Consider the following 19,268-nt stretch of genomic DNA (forward strand, 5'->3'; position numbering starts at 1 on the left):
GATCAAGCCGTGTTGAGGCGGCACCACCGCCCATCGGGGACCTGGGTAGAAGGCAGAGGACCGAGAGCCCTTGCGCGCTGCCGGGAAGCAAGACGGTGCAGCTGCTTTGGAAAACAGCTTGGTGGTTCCCTAAAAGTGAACACACATCTGCTGAGTCAAAATCCCACTCCTAGGTATTTACCCAAGAGAAATGAAAACATACATCTGCACAAAGGCTTGTGTGTAAACATTCGTGGCAGCTTTGCCTGCAACGGCCCGAACCTGGGAAGCACCTGAATGTCCATCTGCAGGTGAGTAAACGAAGCGGTGCGTCCAGACCCTGGAGCACTACTCGGCAGCAAACAGGAGCATGCTCCGTGCACACGAAGTGTGGATGGGCCTCAAGATCAGGCTGAAGGAAAGAAGCCCAACAAAATGGTGTCTGATTCCACTTACAGAAGATTCCAGAGATGCAAAGCAGGCTACGGCACAGAGCACGTCAGGGTTGCCTGGATGGAGGTGGAGGCAGGGACCGCAAGCACACAGGACACTCTGGGTACGATCCGAGTGTCGGTGACCTTGATTTTGGTGGTGTTCCATGGTGCATACAGCTGTCAACCCGACCAGACTGCACATTTAACCACGTGCAGTGCCACAGCCTTCAGTTACAGCCCAATAAGGAAAAAGATGCAAGTGACCAACACCTCCAGGAGCCCATGGTGCCATTCCTTACTCAACGTGACTGTGTGCTCACCAGAATGAACCCTGTCTAGCACACACAAGCAGGACTCAGCCCCACCACTGCCCCGCCCCGGACCCAGTCGTGGAAACACTCAGCCGCCTCCTGCCTCACCCTCCACTTGCAGAGCCCAGGAGGCCCGCGGTGGCCACACAACCAACTCAGGTGACAAACTCACTTTCCGAAGCCCCGCCCCTCAAGCCTTTGTTGCCTATCCTTGGGTGGGGGCCTCTCACAGAACCCTGCAGCCACCAGGGCCCAGAGGGGCAGCCTGGGTCACAGAAAGACAGGCCCAAACACAGAGCCTTATATACACATGCTCACACTGACTCAAACAGAGCTATATTACACACACACACACACACACACACACACACACACACACACCAGAAACCCAGCCAACAGTGCACACACTGCAGGACCCCCTTGGAGGAGCCAGAGGCAGCCCCTGGGCTCTGGGAACCACACCTGCTGGCCTCACAGCAGGGCAGTCCCAAACCCCTGCCGCAAAATTCATACCTTGTTGTCCTGAACACCTTTGGGCTGCTGGCGGGACTGTGAACACTGGTGTTGTGTCCAGGAGGTGAGGGTCACAGGTTCCTTTCTCTACTCTGTAAACCTCCTGGAGGCCCACAGGCAGGGGGACAAGCCCCACAGTGTCCTTCACGTGTGGCAACGCTCGCAGGGGCCGTGGGTGTGTCCTTGCGAGGACAGGTTTCACTAGGGCAGGGAGGAGATCTGGTGCTCACCAAAAACCATGGTGACATCTCGGCCCCCCGTGTTGACTTCTAGCTGAAGGGTGTCACTCAGCTTTGCCTTGTCTTGCCTTGCCATCAAAGTTAGGAAAGCAGCCCCAAGTCGCTAAGAAAGGCAGCAGTGGGTTTCCAGCTGCGCAGAGAACCCTCAAAACACCCGCCAGCCCCAGGCGCTGGGTCTCATGCTGTTTCTGCAAGCCCCTCTACCCATCAGAAAGACTCAGCAAAACCTCTCCCTCATTCACTTTATTCCTAAAATTCACTCCTTTCAATGAAAATGCAAATACTTTCCCCCTTCATCAGGAACAATCAGCAAAAACAGAAGATGTGATACTTTACTGTTTCTGAATGGGCTTCCTTCTTTTCCTTCCAGCATACATGCACTCCCCTGGTGGAATCATCATTTCTGGCCCTAAAAAAGGGGGGGGGAGCATAAAGTTTGTTATGTTGAAGAGAGCGCGGTGCCCGTATGACTCCCCAAACCACCAAAGGCAGCAGCATTGGCCAAGGTCGGCTGTGTCTCTAATCAAGGAGTCAACACTGAGCCCATGCTGGGGGTCCCACTCCTCCTTGCCAACTGGACAAGACCCAAGGTGATTCTGGCACAAAGCCTGCCCACGTGAACCACTCACACCCCCTCTCACTCGGCAGGAAGGTGCTCAAGGGCCACGTGAGGACACACAGCCCTGACCATACCATCTCCCCTTGACCGGCAGTGTCATGGTCCCCCAGCCTGACCTGAGGATCTGAGTCACTACACTCACACAGAGAATAGCCCTCCACTCTTGCACCTGGCTCAGAAAGTTAAATATCCTGAGCTTGTCCTCAGAAAATAGAAGCTGTTCCACAGGCATCCAGGAGCAGGAGACACAGCCAGGGTCCTAAGGAACAGTTTGCTGTGTCAGGGCTCTCATGGGGCTGTTTCCCTGGCAGGAGCCACATGCACCCTCTCTTGGTGGAGTTTGTGGTGGGTCTTCTTCCTCTTTCCATCCCTCCCCTTTGTGGCCTTGCACTTCTGAGCCAACAGCCTTCCTCTTTTGTACGTAAAGTCTCGCACTCAGCTCCATAGCCCTGGACTCCACTTTAGCCACTAACTCACGGCTGCAGCCCAGCTGAACACACCCACCAGCCTCCACCAGCAGTGCTGGACATGGCGCCTGTATCTGAGAGCAGGTCCTTAAGGAGTAGCCCAAGACCTGTGTCCTAAGGCTGGTCAGTTCACCCATCACCTCAAGAAGGGCATCAAAATCTTGACTCTTCCATGCAGTGGGCTATCTGAACCCTCATAAACAGCCTGTGCAGTGACCGCTCATTGCTAGGCACTGGGCGAACAGAGTCGGAGAGTGGGTTAAGAGCCCTCGCCTGACCTCAAGAAGAGGTAGGCCCAACACACAATGTTCACCCTGTGTGTGGAGTGCCATGAGAACATTGGAAATGTGTAACAAATGTGCTTTAAATATAAGAAACACACTTTGAATATAAAGATATAGGCAGGCAAAGTAAGTGGAGAGGAAAAGATATGCCACGCAAACAGGAATCAGAAGAATCTGGGATAGTTCTGTGAGTAAGACGAGATGTAACCAGGGACAAGGACGGATATCGCGTGAAGACATAGCAATCCTACATGTGTATGCATCTATAAAATATGTGGAGCAAAAATGAATAAAACTGAACAGATAATTCATCAGAGACGTCAACACTCTTGTCTCAGTAATCAATATAATAAGTAAACCGAAAATCAGGAAGGATTTAGAATACCCAAACAGTAACAGACTTGAACTGCAGAACTCTCCACCCAACGACAGCAGAGTGTGTATTCTGTGTACATGGAGCATTCATCAACATAGACCAAATTCCGGGACTTAGAACAATCCTGAACAAATTTAAAAGAATAGAAATCATACAAAGTATGTTCTGTGATAATAATGAGATTAAACTAGAAAGATATATGGAAAATTCCTAGATATTTTGAAAGCAACATGCTTCTAAATAACTATGGGTCAAAGAGAAGGTGTCAAAGAAATTTAAAGTATTTTGAACTTAATTAAAATGAAAACACAACATACCAGATTTTGTGGGACACGGCTGAGCAATACTTTAATGGAAACTGACAGTATTAAGTATTTATATTAGAAAAAAATAAAAGATCGCAAATATTTTGAGCTTCCAATTTAGTAACTAGAAAAAGAGCAAATAAACCCAAATCAAGCAGAAGGACAGAAATAATAAAGAAGAAAAATCAATGAAACTTAAATAGAAGAAGAGAAAAATTGATGAAATCAAAAGTTGGTTCCTTGAAAAGATCAACAACATTGATACACCTCTAGCCAGATTGGTCAAGAAATAGAGAAGACACAAATGACCAAAATCAGGATGAAAGAGGGGTCATCACTACAGATCCCACAGGCATTAGAAAGAAAATTAGAGTATATGACTAGGAACTTACTTGTATCCCCCCAATTCCATATGTTGGAGCCTTAATCCTGCATTGGAAGGGGTGCCTTTAAGGAAGTGATTAAGGTTAAATGAGGTCTTAAAAGTGGAGACCTGACCTGTTAGAACTGTTGCCCTTATAAGAAGAGGAAGAGACACCAGGGGTCTCTCTTCACTATCTGTACAGAGTCATTGCAAACCAAGAAGAGAGCTCTCACTGGAAACCAAATCTGAAGCTTTGGGAAGGTCATGGAGAAGACGAGACTACCAGCTGAACTGTGAGCTGGACCCAGGTACTAGGAAGGTACTCATCCCCTTCCCTGTCCTTGGATGTGGGTTCCACTCAACTTTCCTGCTCCCAGAGGCCGGTCCAAGGACACAGCCTTGAGTCGGGATGTTCTGTTGAGAACACATGCAAAGTATACATGGCTGAGCCCAGTTACGACCTCTTTATAAGCTTTTAAGATATAGCCAGTGAGTATGGGATCTACTCATCTTTCTGCCATCTGAGACAAGCTTTCATATGTAAGTTCTCTTTGCTTATTAAAACTGCCACCACCGACCTGGGAGTGGCTGCCTCTTTCTTGGTCTCTCCCTGCCCTCCATAAACAGGGGCTAGTTTCAGAATACACCTAGGAAGTTCCTGAGGAGTTTGCAAAACCACCAAGCAGGCACCTGAATCTTGGACTCCCAGCATCTAGAACTATGAGAAATAAATGTCTGTGGTTTAAGTCACCCAATCTATGTATTTTGTTATGGCAGCCCAAGCAGACTAAGACAAATACTATCTCCACAAATTCAACAATTTAGATAAAACAGACCAGTTCCTTGAAAAACACAATCTACCAAAACTCACTCAAGAAAAAAACTGTTTGCTCTGGTCCTACATCTATTCCAACAACAAACAAACAAACAAACAAACAAACAACAATAACAACCAAAAAACACCTAGGCCCAGATGGTTTCACTTGTAAATTCTACCAGTGAAAGAAAAGAGTAATAATACCAATTCTCTGCAAACTTTGGAAGAATATTGAAATTAAAATTGAAAACTCATTTATAAGTTCAACATTACTCTGATACAAAAACCAGACATTTCAAGAAAACTACAGACTGATATCTCCCATGAACACAGACACAAAAATCCTCAATCAGATATTAGCAAATGGAATCCAGCAAAACAAACAGGGCAAAACATCACCACAAGTGAGGGTTATCCAAGAATTCAAGGCTGCTTCAACATCCAAAAATTGATCATTGTAATTCACTACACTAATAAACTAAAGAAAAAATACATATGACCATCTTACACATGCAAAAAAGGTATTTAACAAAATCCAAACCCATTCATAACAATGAAAAACTCTCATCAAGCTAGGAATAGAAGAAAACTTAATTACTCTAATAAAGGGCATCTACAGAAATGCCTACACCAGCGTTACAACCCACAGCGGGAAACTGAGCTTGTCCTCTGAGTTCACAGGCACGGCCCTTCATTTCCCTTCCTACTCTGTGCCACATGTGTGTCCTAGTCAGGGCAATAAGGTGAGAAAAAGCAATGCCAGAACATTGGGAAAGGGAGAGACAGAACTCTATTCCCAGACAACACAACTATACATACAGAAAATTCCAAAAAGTTTACTAAGGTAAATGTCTTATAATAATTGAGTTCAGCAAGGTCAAAGGGTAAAGGGAAAGATACAAAAGTCAAGTGTGTTTCTGTAGAGTAGCAATGAACAATCAGAACACAGATTTTTAAAAAGCAGTACCATTTATAATAGCACCAAAATAAAAATGAAATACTTAGGTATTTCAAGAAGTTCACTATGTGTATAACTGGGCTCTAAAGAGTAGGAGGTTATAGAAGGCAACAGAAAGAAATTTAATAAATAGTAAAAATTTGTCCAAACATAATATAAACTTACAGATTTAAGAAGGTCAATAAGTTCCAAGCACAAAAACATTTAAAAAAATTACAGCAAGGCCAGTCATAATCAAATTGCTCATAACCAGTGATATATAGAACAATGTTAAAAGCCACCAGAGAAAATGGCCATCGGGTACAGAGAAACAAAGGTAAGAATGAAAGTGGGTGCCTCATCAGAAAAGTGTAGACACTATGTCTTTAAAGCACGGAGAGAAAGACCCTGAAACTTAGAATTCCACACCGTTTGAACATAGCTTTCAAAACTGAAGGCTAGAGGCTTTTTCAGACATACAAAAGCTGAAAGAATTCACTGCCAGCTGACCCACACTATAAGAAATGTGAAAGGGTGTCTTCAGGCCAAAGGAAAATGATACCAGATGGTAACATGGGTCTACAAAATGGAACAGGAGGCACAGAAAACAGGAACTGCTGGGTACAAAACCAAGGTTTGTTCTTACTATTTAAACGTCTTCAAAAGATAACTGTTTAAACAGCAATGATAACAAGGGATCGTGGGGTTTATAACATATGTAGCTGTCAGGGCAACTGTAGCAACTATAGCGCCTGGGCCAGGAGGGGAAGACTGAAGGACCCTGGGGCAGGCTCCTATGCTGTTGTTCCCTAGGAGGTACACTCGTCCTCAAAAGTTGTGCAGGTATCCATTTATTGCCTCCAGGCTCCAAATCCACCCCTCCTTGCTCGTTCTGCATGCATGGCAGACCCTTCAAGCATTTCTTCTTTATATAGCACAGTATGGCCCCTGCCAGCAGAGGCCCCGGAGGGACTTTGCAGGAATAAGGGGCTTCTGGTCCCAGGGTTTAGATTTTCCTTTGCTCCGTGTTCACCACCACCAGAGGTGGAGAAACTCAGTGACCTTCTCCACCATCCACGGGACTGAACTATACCCTCTCCAGGCCCGAGGGACCATGTCCAAGGGCATGCTTTCAGCATGCTCTCTCTGCCAGCCCTGGAGTACCCTCAGAGTCGTCTTGTCACCCTTACAGCCACTCCACCGCTGTAGACATTTCTTCCTCAAAGTCTCTCAGTTCAAACAAGAAGTTAAGTTAAAAATACAAAAAGCTGATTTTTAAAAGTTACATACTAAAAACATGACTTGTCAGGGATTTGTTCCTATGCAATCAGGGAGTCCAAGTGAGACTGGATGATTCGATATTGATAGCTGCCCATCTGTGCTGGTTGATGAATAAGTTAGGCTCATTCCCTCCCTTTTCGTCAAAGATTTGAAATTCTCCATAAGAAAAGGTTTGGTTTTTTTTTTTTTTTTGTAATGTTTATTTTTTGAGAGAGAGAGAGACAGAGTGCGAGCAGGGGAGGGGCAGAGAGAGAGGGAGACACAGAACTGTAAGGGGGCTCCAGACTCCACGCTGTCTGCACAGAGATCGACATGGGACTCGAACTCACACACTGAGATCATGACCTGAATCTGAGTCAGATGCTTAACCAACTGAGCCAGCCGGGCGCCCTAAGAAAAGGTTTTTAAAAAGCATTAAAAAGAAGCAAAATGGGCATAAGAGCAGACAATCTGCGGTGCCAAGGCCGTTCAACGGGGAAAGAAGAGTGTCTTCAGCAAAGGGGTAAACCGAGTGCCCACATGCAAGAGGATGAAGTTGCTTCCTGCCTGACACCATATGAAAAACCAGCAAAATTAAAGACCTAAGTGTAAGAGCTCAAATTATAAAATCCTCAAGGATAACATGGGGCTCTAGCTTCATGACTTTAAGTTTGGCAACAGATTCTTAGATATGTCACCAAAGGCACAGATAAAAAAGTTAAAAAAAATACATGGGACTCCATCAAAATTAAAAACCTGTGCTTCAGAGGACACAGTGAAAAGACAACCCACAGAATGGGAGAAAGCGTTTGCAAATCATGCATCTGATAAGTCTACTCAGGACATATGAAGAATTCTTACAACTCAACAACAACAAAAAGACAAACGGTACAATTAAAAATGGGCAAAGGACTTGAACAGACATTTCTCCAAAGAAAATATACAAATGGAAACAAACACATGAAAAGATGCTCCACATCATTAGTCACTAGGGAAATGTCATCAAAGCCACAAGGAGACAGCATTTCACTCCCCACTAGGATGGCTACCAACAAAACAAAGGGAAAATGGCAAGTGTTGGTGAGGACGCGGAGCGACTGGGACACTGTGGCTGCTTCTGCCAATGGAAAATGGTACAGCTGCTGTGGGAACTAGCGCGCAGTTGCCCGAAGAGTCAGAGTTACCACACACCCCAGCAAGCTCCACTCCTAGGTATAAGTTCAAGAGAATTGAAAACACACATTTAAACAAAATCTGGCACACAAACGCTCAAAGCTTCATTATTCACAAATAGCCAAAAAGTGTAAACCATCCAAAGCCCACCAACTGATGAACAGATAGACGAAGTGCGGTCTACGCACACAGCCACATAAAGGAATGGGGTTCTGATGCGCACCGCCACACAAATGAGCCACGAAGATACACGAGAGAAGACAGACACAAGGGGTCACGTATTGGTTCCACATGTAAGGAATGTCCACAACAGGCAAACCCATAGACAGAAAGTAGGGCAGTGGTTGCCAGGGCTGGGAGGAAGGAATGGGGAATGACTGTTTAATGGGTGCAGAGTTTAACTTGGGGTGAAGAAAATGTTTTGGAAGTAGACAGAGGTGGTAGGTGCCCAACTTCGGCGATATGCTAAATAAATGCACTGAACAATACATTTAAAAATTTTTTTTTCTCAACGTTTTTATTTATTTTGGGACAGAGAGAGACAGAGCATGAACGGGGGAGGGGCAGAGAGAGAGGGAGACACAGAATCGGAAACAGGCTCCAGGCTCCGAGCCATCAGCCCAGAGCCTGACGCGGGGCTCGAACTCACGGACCGCGAGATCGTCGTGACCTGGCTGAAGTCGGACGCTTAACCGACTGCGCCACCCAGGCGCCCCGGCAATACATTTTTAAATGGTTACTTTTGGGTTATGCGAGTTTTAACTCAACGAAAAGCACAACACAAATCTATATGCAAATACAGGTGGAGTTTTCAGAGTGGAGAAGTGGATAGAGCACACTGAAAATGTCTGAGGGTGTTCTGCACAGAGGGAGCAGACAATGGGTGGGAGCTGCAGGGCCCTGGGGGACATTTCTGGGCTGCCAGGGATGAAGTGGGCAAGCACAGGAGCGTTCTGGAGTGTGTGCAGGGATGTGGCCTGGCAGCTGCAGGCTACAACACAAATGGATGGACGGATGCTTTGGCCTTCTCAGCCTCACCCTGTGCCACGGCCACCATGCGTGCACTTCTCTGGGAAGCCAGGTCGGGCCTTCGGTGGCTGGAGGCCAGAGTGCAAGGTCATCATCCCAGGCCTGGCTCCAGCTTAGGGGGACAAAAGCCCAGGGATGGTTCCTTGCACCCCGAGAGGGGCCAAGCACGCAACAGCCCACACAGCCACCCGTGAAGCCAAAGGTGAAGGAGAACTGGGGCGCCTGGGTGGCTCAGTCGGTTGAGTGTCCGACTTCGGCTCAGATCATGATCTCACACTCCGTGAGTTTGAGCCCCGTGTTGGGCTCTGTGCTGACAGCTCAGAGCCTGGAGCCTGCTTCCGATTCTGTGTCTCCCTCTCTCTCTGCCCCTCCCCTGCTCATGCTCTGTCTCCTTCTGTCTCAAAAAAATAAATAAAAACATTTAAAAAAAAGTTTTTTTAAAAGGTGAAGGAGACCCCATCCCCAGCATCACCATTCCTCAAATGAGCCCCAAGCCAGGAGCAGGGATGGTGTGGGGGGTGGAGGAGATGACAGAGAAGATGAGGAGGGGGCCAGGGACACTCCTATGGGGGGTGGCACTGACCCCCTAGTTATCCTTCACCCACAGCCCTCTTCCCCAAAGCAGAAGCTGGGACAGGATCCAGGCCCCATCTTGCACACTGCCTGCCTGCCCCACAAAGCCACATTCTCCCTCCATGTCTCCACCTCAGCATTCAGAATGACCCCCAAAACACAGTTTACGGCAAAAAGCAACAACCAAAGGCAGATAAAAGTCTCCAGGCACCACCCCCATTGGGGTTTGTGTGGAAGAAATTAAAGGAGTCGGCCCATTGACACCACCCCCCACAGAACTCGCTGGAAAAACCACAGTTTGGGGTTCTATCTGTGCTGAGGTTTCTGCCCTAGGAACCCAACATATAGGAAGTGGATGGTATGGCCGTAGGTTGCTCCATTTTACTAAATACGTGCCCTCTCCTCAAAAAGATGAAGCCTGCTTGGGACAGGACCAAACTCCTTGAAGAAATGCCCCTCTGAGGCAAGACACAGGTCTCTCTGCCTCAGATGCAGGTGACAGACGCCTTGTCAGTAAGCAGGGGAGGGGGAAGGCAGGAGACCCTCCACACTGGGCTCCTTGTGGCCTGCGGTTGGCCTGGACCAGGGTCTTTTCTGCAACCATGGTCATTGCTGGGGTGGGAGGTGGCCAGAAGCCTGGGCACCACAGGGGAACCCGCGGGTGGGAGCTGGGCCCAACACGGTGGTTTGTGGACCTTCCATCGCTGCTAAGCTCTGAGCTGACTGTGGGTTTCTTTGGAGAAACCTGAGCTTTTATGAGAATTCTTCTCTTATGGTAAAAGCAATGGCTGTCCCAAAATTAAAACCCCTCCCCATGCAGTGGTGCCCCATCACCCCTGTCTGGGTGTGTGTCCCCAGACATCTTTACACAGGCACGCAGTGCTGCTGAACTGCACCAGAGGTCTGAGTCCAAACTCCAGCAGTTACCAGCAAAGTCCTCATCATAAAGGAGGTGAGTGCCAGCCACAGGCCGCTGCAGGGCCGCTGCTGACGACACAGCCTCCCATGCCGGGCTGCTCTGCCTGCTAGCCCCCCACCAGGAGTGGAGACAGCCTGCACATCAGCACAGGGTCTCCTCTTAATGGTGGGTGCTAAGAGCGCCACCATGACAGGGCTCCCATCCGGGAGCCTGCAGAAGCCAGACATGATCCCTAATGGCGGATGTTGGGTGGAGGCTGTCCAGGCTTAGGGGCCGGCCTCTACCAGAGGCTGTCTGAAGACTGCCCGCAGTGAGTCAGGCTGCTGACCAGGCCAAGAAAAGGCCGGGTACACAACAGTCAAGGATCCAGAGCTTGGGGACAGATGTCCCAGGCACACACTTAAGCACCCCCTTTTGCATCAAGCCCCTCAAGGACTAGCTACGGCTGGTCAAACAGAGGCCATGCGTAAGTAGGGGCTTCCCCCCACCCCCCATGAGATACCTGGGGCAGCCAAAGCTGAAGGCCCACTGGGCAATTCCAAAAGGGGAAGATGCCTCCAGCCCCAGCCCCTGGACACAGAGGAGGGAGGACCCAAGAACAGAGCTGCCCAAGGCCTCTGACCTCCGACCCTGACCCCTCACCTGCCCCTGAGGGTGGCCCCTTGTCCAACTGGAGTCACAGTGGGAACAACAGGGTCGGGAGGTCCCTGATGGTCTGTGCTGGGCCCACAGTCTGGGATTTTTGACCACTCGAATTAAGACTTTTGGGGAAAAAACCTTTCTTGGTGCCGCTAACCGAAACCGAGCGAATTCCTGGAACACGGGCCCTTCCGCTCTTCCCAAGTGTGAGCACCAAGGCTGGTGCTCCCGCCCGGAAGGAGGGCGTCAAGCTGCGCCGCCCCAGCTCCAAGGACCCCCACCTCCGGCCTCCTCCACTCGCCGCCCTGGGGAGGGCTGGGGGGGGGCAGGTCGCCGCCCTGGGGAGGGCTGGGGGGGGGGCAGGGCGAAGCCCCCTGCCAGCATCTGCCCAAAAGAGCTACTCAAAGAAACTGGACCGAGAGCAAAGGGCAATTAGCCCCCCACCCGGCCCCAAGGCGGTGGGTCACAGGCAGGAGCTTCGATCCACAGCTTGCGGGGGCGGGGGGACCGAGGGGCCACGAGCAGGGGCCACGAGCAGGGGCAGAGGGTCGGCTTCCCTCAAACGTCCCGTTTCCATTTTCAGTTAAGAAGTGGCCGGTCGGACCCCACGGCCCACGGCGGCGAGGATGGGGCGGCAGGAGGGCAGAGCGGGGCCAGCGGGGCCAGCGGGGCGCGCCCCTGCGCACTTACCCGGGCCGGGAGCTCTGGTGGCGCGGCTGCCGGCGCTCGCATCCCGGGGACCCGCAGCGGCCGCGGCTGCGGAAGGACGGCCCCACCCCGGCACGCGAGCCGCCCCGCCCCGCCCCGCGGCCCAGCCGACCCGGGAGGCGGCAGGGGGCGCGCGCGCGCATCGCGTCCCCGAGGTCTGTCCAGGACTCCGTCCGCTCAGGGGTGCCCTGTGCCCTTCGAGGCCCCTGTGCTCCCCGCGGGAGCCCCAGACTCTACTCACCGCCCCCAGTCACGCGTCCCCACCCACCTGCTCCCTCGGAGGCAGAGCCGGCACCTGCGCTGCAGAGAAGGGGGGCCCAGGCTCCCCTCCCCTGCCCCCCCCCTCCTGCGGCCTCGGTCCTGCGGTAATGGCGAAGAATCAAAAGGACTAAAAAGTTTTATGAACTGTAGGGGCGCCTGGGCGGCTCGGTGGGGCAAGTGTGAGACTCCGGATTTCAGCTCAGGTCACCATCCCAAAGCTGGGGCGTTTGAGCCGGGCATGGACTCCACGCTGATTGGATTCTCTCCCTCTCTCTCTCGCTCTTAAAATCAATAAACATTTTTTTCTTAAGTTTTACAAACTATAAAATATTAAAATAATACGTTCGCCCTGAACTTTCCAGGAACGAACGGCCAGGTCGTTTGCGGATGTCCCAGTCCAGAACCCACCAGGCTGGGGCTCTGCTCAGCTCACCCGCACTCTGCAGGCGCCTATCTCCCCCTCCCCCTCCTCCCTGGGCCACGGGGCGGGCGGCTCCTTCTCGTCCACCCTGAAGGTCTGTGGCCCCCTCCCCTGCTCCACCAGGCGTCCTGACTTTGCACCACCCCCACACCCTCCAGGAGCCCGGCCTCACATCCTGTGGTCTCTGCCCAGCGTCTGAGGGGACACCAGAGACCCCAGCGCGCTCCGATGCTACCGTCCTCACCTGGCCCCATCCCAAGTCTAGTGCCTGGGTGGTCTCCAGGACCCACCCCTCACCCCAGCCCCACCGCTTTGCCACATCTAGTCCAGTAGAGGCTCCCCGTCCAGCCCCACAGCTGCAGCCAAAGGTATTTCTCTAGGCCCCACCAGGCTCTGAGCAAAATCCCAACTCCCCACACGCTCCCAAAGTCCTTCCCTTCGTAGACTCACTGCTGTGCTCTGAATGTGAGCCTCAGAACCCGTGCCTTCGCTGTCCCCTCGCAGAAATGCTCTTCTCCAGATACCCGCAGGGGAGCAGCCTGTTCCTGTGCCCTCAGAAGACCCACTCCATACCAAGGCCACCACTGTCCGTCTGCTCTCCCCGCTCCTTTCCTGGTGCACACCTGAAATTACCGCGGGTGACAGGTAAACTTGCAGCTCTATTGCGATATATCGTATTTCTAAGTAGCTAAACGCAGTAGTTGCACTTTGATCCAACAATTGTAACATGCATTGTGCACAGAGAAAAACTGAGGTTACAGGTGAACTGTAATTTTCTTTTAATTTCTACAATTCCTGAACATTTTTGCAGGAAGCATGTAGTACTTTTTTTTTTTTTTTTTTGGTTGTTATTCAATAAGCACACATGTGTATGATTTCCAGGGAGGGGGAGGGCACATCTTGGCAGAAGTCAGGTGGGTCCAGGACAATTGCGGGACCCTCTCCCAGTTTGGACCTTTGTAGTAAGAGCTGGCACTCCCCCACCTGGGAAGACAACAGCTCCACACCCCCGGGGCTCCCTTTTAGCCTCGCTGTTCCCACACCATGAGGAACACCTCACTGCCACTTCCCAGGATGGGACCAGCACTGGTGATGCTGCACGGCCCCCGGTGCAGAGGAAAACCAGTGTCCAGCTCCCCCTCCTCCCCGGAGACTGCCCTTGGTGGGCATAAGCCACCCACTCCCAAGCAGTCCACACTTGTGAAGAGCCCACAGCAAAGACCATCCAGGCTCTGCCAATCACCTTGCCTGCATCATCGGCCTTCCCCCATCGGCCTTCACAGGTGCTATTCCCTCTGCTGCGAGGCTCTTCCCAGCTCGTCCTGGCCTGGCCTCACTTCCCTCAGTGCCAAGTTACCTCTGGAGGCAGAAGCCACCCCTGTGTCCCTCACCACCTGGCATTGGGATTTGGGGGAAGGTGCAGGAACTCTCATCCACCTTGTACCTGGCTGCAGCCCCAGAGCTGAGAACCACCCACTATGGGGACAGAAAAGAGGACGGGGGAGGGGAGAAGAGGGCCAATTTACCACAGTTTATTTCCTGACATATTTACTGTAATTTATTTCCTTTCTTGTACAGCCTCTCCCCACTCCCAACCCCCCCCCCCCAGCCCTAACTGAACATGACTCATTTGCTTGGTTTTCTTTGAAGCAACTGTCCTCCACATCCTTCAGCAGCTCTGAAAATGCGCCTTCCGCAGAGTCCGTGAGTCGGATCACGCTCCACGTGGGCAGCTCTGCCATCACCCCTCATCCTGGCTCCTTTCGACTTGTCCTCATGCCAGTTATTTCCCAAATTCCAGCCCTTCCTCTTGGTCTGTTCACTCAGCTTCCTGGAACGTGTCTTCTAGGAGTGTCCTAGTTAAAGGAACGCGGGAGGAAAAGGTCTTGAAAACTCTGTCTTTACAGCAAGTAGCAGAATTCAAAGTGGACACAACCTTCCCTTGTGCTGTCCCTGCCGTGCGGCCAGTCCCTTCAAGTCTCAGGGTCACCTGTCTTCCTCTGAGACAGTAAGGGTCTCCTTGTCCCTGGGCTCTGATGCTCTTAAGCATGGCCTTGTCCATCTGGAGTGTCCTTCCAAAGTAGCCCTACCTCCTTTAGTTCTGGAAAATGGCCCCATTTTTGTTTTGAAATTTTCCTCCCTAGTTTTTTTTTTTTTTTCCCTGTTCTTCAGCCTTTTCCCTTCCAGATAGTCTATTTTTAACCTCTAAGATTTCTCATTTTGTTTTCTTTCTTATAGAATTTCAGTAAAACCTTGGATTGCAAGTAACTTATTCTGTAAGTGTTCTGCAAGAAGAACAAACATATCTAGTAAGTTTTAACTTGATAAATGAACAAGTCTTCAGATATGAGGAGTACGTGACACCGAACGCCACATCACATCGCAGCCGAGCCAATTGTTCCCTCTCTTTCTCAACGGGATTGTGGATGCCTGTCTCCCATGTGCAGTCTCAGGCCACAGTGTTTGGCAGAAATCAGTGATTTTTCAGAACATTGGAAGGTGCCCACAACCGGCACTGGTGTATTTTTGTCACTTCAAAGCACCCGTGGACAGTCCTTTGCTTTTCCAGACAAGAGTGAGCCTAGGAATGCTTTGCTTCATTCTAGGTCAGGCTGCCTGCAGACATAGACCCTCTCCTCTGCTGCCTCATTGCCAGTTCCATTACATGCAGTCTATGACAGGAGGTTATTAATGCCGTAGTCAACATCTGTGTGAACATACACAATGGCCCCACACAGGGAAAGGCTGAAAAGAAAGGTGGTGGGAGATGATTACAGTGGAAGAAGGAAATCGAGACATACGAACGAGGTATGTGATTGGCTGAAACTGCAAGATTTTATAAGAAGTCTACATTGACCATTTGCACGATACTAAAGAAGAAAGAACAAATAAGGGAGCCAAATGCAGCAAAAGGAGTTATGAGAACACCAAAGCCACGGCCACATGTTCTGGAAGATGTAGAAAAGTTGCTTCTGGTTTGGGTAAATGAGAAGCGACCAGCAGGTGACACTGTGAACGAGAACTTTATCTGCGAGAAGGCAAAGGCCTTGTACACCGACCTCGTAAGTAAACTGCCAGGTACGTCAACAGAAAACGAAGGCGGCTTCAAAGCAAGCAGGGGATGCTTTGATAACTTTAAGAGAAGTGGCATCCATAGTGTTGTGAGGCACAGAGAGGCTACGAGTTCAGATGCTAAGGCAGCGGAGGTGTTTGCTACCGAGTTCCAGAAGCTCATGGCTTCTGAGTGTTACCTGCCGGAGCAAGTTTTTAACTGTGATGCGACGGGGCTGTTTTGGAAAGAGATACCAAAGAGGATGTACATTACAGAAGAAGACAATGCAGTGCCCGGTCACAGGCCCGTGAAAGACCGTCTCACCCTCTTGTTTTGTGCTGGTGCAAGTGGGGATTTCAAAGTCAAGCCCCGCTCGTGTATCATTCCGAGAATCTACGAGCCTTCAGGAAATGCAAGGTGCAGAAGAGCCAGTTAAATGCCATGTGTGGGTCCAACAGCAAGGCTTGGGACACACGTATCTTGTTCATTGAGTGGATCAATGAGGTCTTTGGTCCGGCAGTGAAGAAATACCTTTTAGAAAAGAATCCACCTGGGAATGCAAGCTGGTACAGCCACTCTGGAAAACAGTAAGTATGGAGGTCCCTCAAAAAACTAAAAATAGAACTACCCTATGACCCAGCAATGGCACTACTAGGCATTTATCCACGGGATCCAGGTGTGCTGTTTTGAAGGGACACATGCACCCCCATGTTTATAGCAGCACTATCGACAAGAGCCAAAGTATGGAAAGAGCCCAAATGTCCATCGATGGATGAATGGATAAAGAAGATGTGGTAGATATACACAGTGGAGTACTGCTTGGCAATCAAAAAGAATGAAATCTTGGGGCGCCTGGGTGGCTCAGTCGGTTGAGCGTCCGACTTTGGCTCAGGTCATGACCTTGCAGTTCATGAATTCGAGCCCCGCATTGGGCTCTGTGCTGACAGCTCAGAGCCTGGAGCCTGCTTCGGATTCCGTGCCTCCCTCTCTCACTACCCGTCCCCCACTCTCTCTTGCTCTCTTTCAAAAATAAATAAACATTAAAAAATTAAAAAAAAAAAGAATGAAATCTTGCCATTTGCAACCACGTGGATGGAACTGGAGGGTATTAGGCTAAGTGAAATTAATCAGAGAAAGACAAAAATCATATGACTTCCCTCATATGAGGACTTTAAGAGAAAAAACAGATGAACATAAGAGAAGGGAAACAAAAATAATATAAAAACAGGGAGGGGGACAAAACATAAGAGACTCTGAATATGGAGAACAAACAGGGTTACTGGAGGGGTCGTGGGGGGGGGGGATGGGCTAAATGGGTAAGGGGCACTAAGGAATCTACTCCTGAAATCATTGTTGCACTATATGCTAACTAATTTGGATGTAAATTTTAAAAAATAAAAAATAAAATTAAAAAAAAAAGAAAAGAATCTACCACCCAAAGCCTTGCTGGTTATGGGTAATGCCGCAGCTTAGCCTCCAGGCTTTGAGGACAACTTACTGGAGGAATTTGAGTTCATTAAGGTCAAATTCCTTCCTCCCAACACCACTCCAGTCCTCCAGCCCATGGATCAGCAAGTCATTTCAAACTTTAAAAGGCTTTACACCAAAGCACTATTCAGCGATGCTTCATGTGACTGAAGGAACAAACCTCACCGTCCGAGAGTTTTGGAAAAATCATTTCCACACTGTGAATTGCCCCAAGATCATCGATAAAGCCTGGGATGGGGGCACTGAGAGAACCCTCAGTTCTGCTTGGAGAAACCCGTGGCCTGGGTACATTCTTGGACCTGACTTAGAGGGGCTTGCTCATGAACAGCAGCCGCCAGTTGTCGATGAAACTGTGTCCTTGGGGAAGACCAGGGGACTGGAGGTGAATGAGGACGACATTCAGGAACCGGTGGAGGAGCATGGCCAGGAGCCGACCACCAACGAACTGATGAATCTGCATCGCGAGCAAGAGCTAGAGGTTATGGGGGAGATCTCGTCTGCAGGGGAGGAGGAGAAAAAGGCCGAGGAATCCCTCGCTTCAAATGAGATCAAGGAGATGTATAAAATGCGGGAAACAGTGCAAAATTCTGTAGAAAAGCACCACGCGAACAAGGCTGTAGCAGTGCGAGCAATGAATCTGTTTAACAATGCAATGTCACATTTCCGCGAAATCCTCAAAAGGAGGCAGAAGCAAGTGTCATTGGATAGGTTCCTTGTTAAAGGTGCACAAAAAGAAAAGGATTCCACTGAGCCAACAGATAGGGATTCCATTAGTGAGAGTGGAAGTAGTTCTTCCAATAACCCTCCTCTCTCGTTTCCCTCACACCAGCCACGAAGATTTTCAAAGGTAAGTGTTAGTTTACTTTTCTATTTTGTATTTTCTTTATTATTTTGTATATTACAGTATTGTGATCATTTTTATATGAATGCTTTGGGGTTGTGGAACAAATCATCTGAGTTTCCATTATTTCTCACGAGGAAATTTGCTTTGATATACAAGTGTTTTGGATTACAAGCATGTTTCCAGAACGAATTATGTTTGCAAACCAAGCTTATAGTTCTTTTTTAAATGGATGCAGTATCTTTGGTCATCTCTCAGATACTGGCTGTAAATTGGGTTCTAAGATGTTTCTTCTGGTTCCTGAGTTGCTTCTTTTACAAATGTCAAGTGAACTTTCTTTGCTTCCTACAAGAGTGAGGCTCTGCCCTAATTAGACATGTTCTCAAGTGGTGAGTTTCTCTGACTTCCTGCGCTGGGACAGAGGGGCTTGCCCTGCAGGAAGCCTTCCCTTGTCCCCCTGCCTACGTCCCACTCCCCTTCACTGGCACTGCCCTCCTGTACCATCCTGCACTCTGTAGGAACGAGGAGCTTCTCCCTGGAACTTGGGGCCAGGAGTCTCCCGCACCATCAGACCCTGAAGCTTTGTTTCCCTCTCTGGTTCTTTGTATTGTTTGAAGGCAATTTCAAGAGGAACTTTGCTATCTTAAAACCCTCTGAATTGTGAGCAGAAATGATCCTTTTTTAAACAAGGTGAAGCCCAGTCTGGCTGGCCTGTAGTGTCATCTGGTGGGAAGGATGGACAGGGTCAGATGTGCCCTCCCACTCCCCATGTCCATGCATGAAAGAGCATGGTCTAGGGTGCCCTCTGTCCAAACTGAAGCCTAACCACCACTTATCATGTGACCTTGGCCAAATTATGGGCCTCCTCTGTCTCCAATTTTTATCAATGAAGAGATAAGTATAGACAAATGGAAGAATAGAGTACAGAGAAATTAACCCTCATATACATGGTCAATTGAGGTTTGACAAGGGTGCAAAGACCATTAAATGGGGAAGGACAGTCTTGCCAGCAAATGGTGGTAAGGAAAATGGATAGGCACATGCAAAAAAAAAAAAAAAAAAAAAAAAAAAAAAGTTAGACCCTTACCTAACTCCATACATCTATTTCAAAATCAATCTAAGATTTGAAATAAGCGAGAAAACATTTAGAAGAAAACAGGAGAAAAGCCTCATGACACTGACATTTCTCCAAAGACAAATGAACAGCCAATAGCACATGAAAAGATGCTCCACATCACTGATCGTTAGGGAAATGCAAG

The 19,268-nt window shown here is 49.3% G+C and overlaps 1 protein-coding gene across 6 annotated transcripts in view; it reads right to left on the reverse strand.

Moving 5' to 3' along the window:
• The window catches only part of AHRR (aryl-hydrocarbon receptor repressor), a 96,972-nt gene that overhangs the window by 74,012 nt on the left and 3,692 nt on the right, over positions 1-19,268 (reverse strand). For 3 of the 6 annotated variants that reach the window (XM_045039555.1, XM_045039553.1, XM_045039541.1), the window contains exon 1: positions 11,929-12,104. In XM_045039555.1, coding sequence (XP_044895490.1) covers positions 11,929-12,089 — 161 coding nt within the window. In that variant the 5' untranslated portion in view covers positions 12,090-12,104. Of the gene's footprint in view, positions 1-1,812; positions 1,886-11,928; positions 12,105-19,268 lie in introns of those variants that run through there. The other 3 variants (XM_045039557.1, XM_045039545.1, XM_045039550.1) reach the window with 2 other exon arrangements.

This window comes from Felis catus, chromosome A1, assembly GCF_018350175.1.
Source record: "Felis catus isolate Fca126 chromosome A1, F.catus_Fca126_mat1.0, whole genome shotgun sequence".
Taxonomy (NCBI): Eukaryota; Metazoa; Chordata; class Mammalia; order Carnivora; family Felidae; genus Felis; species Felis catus.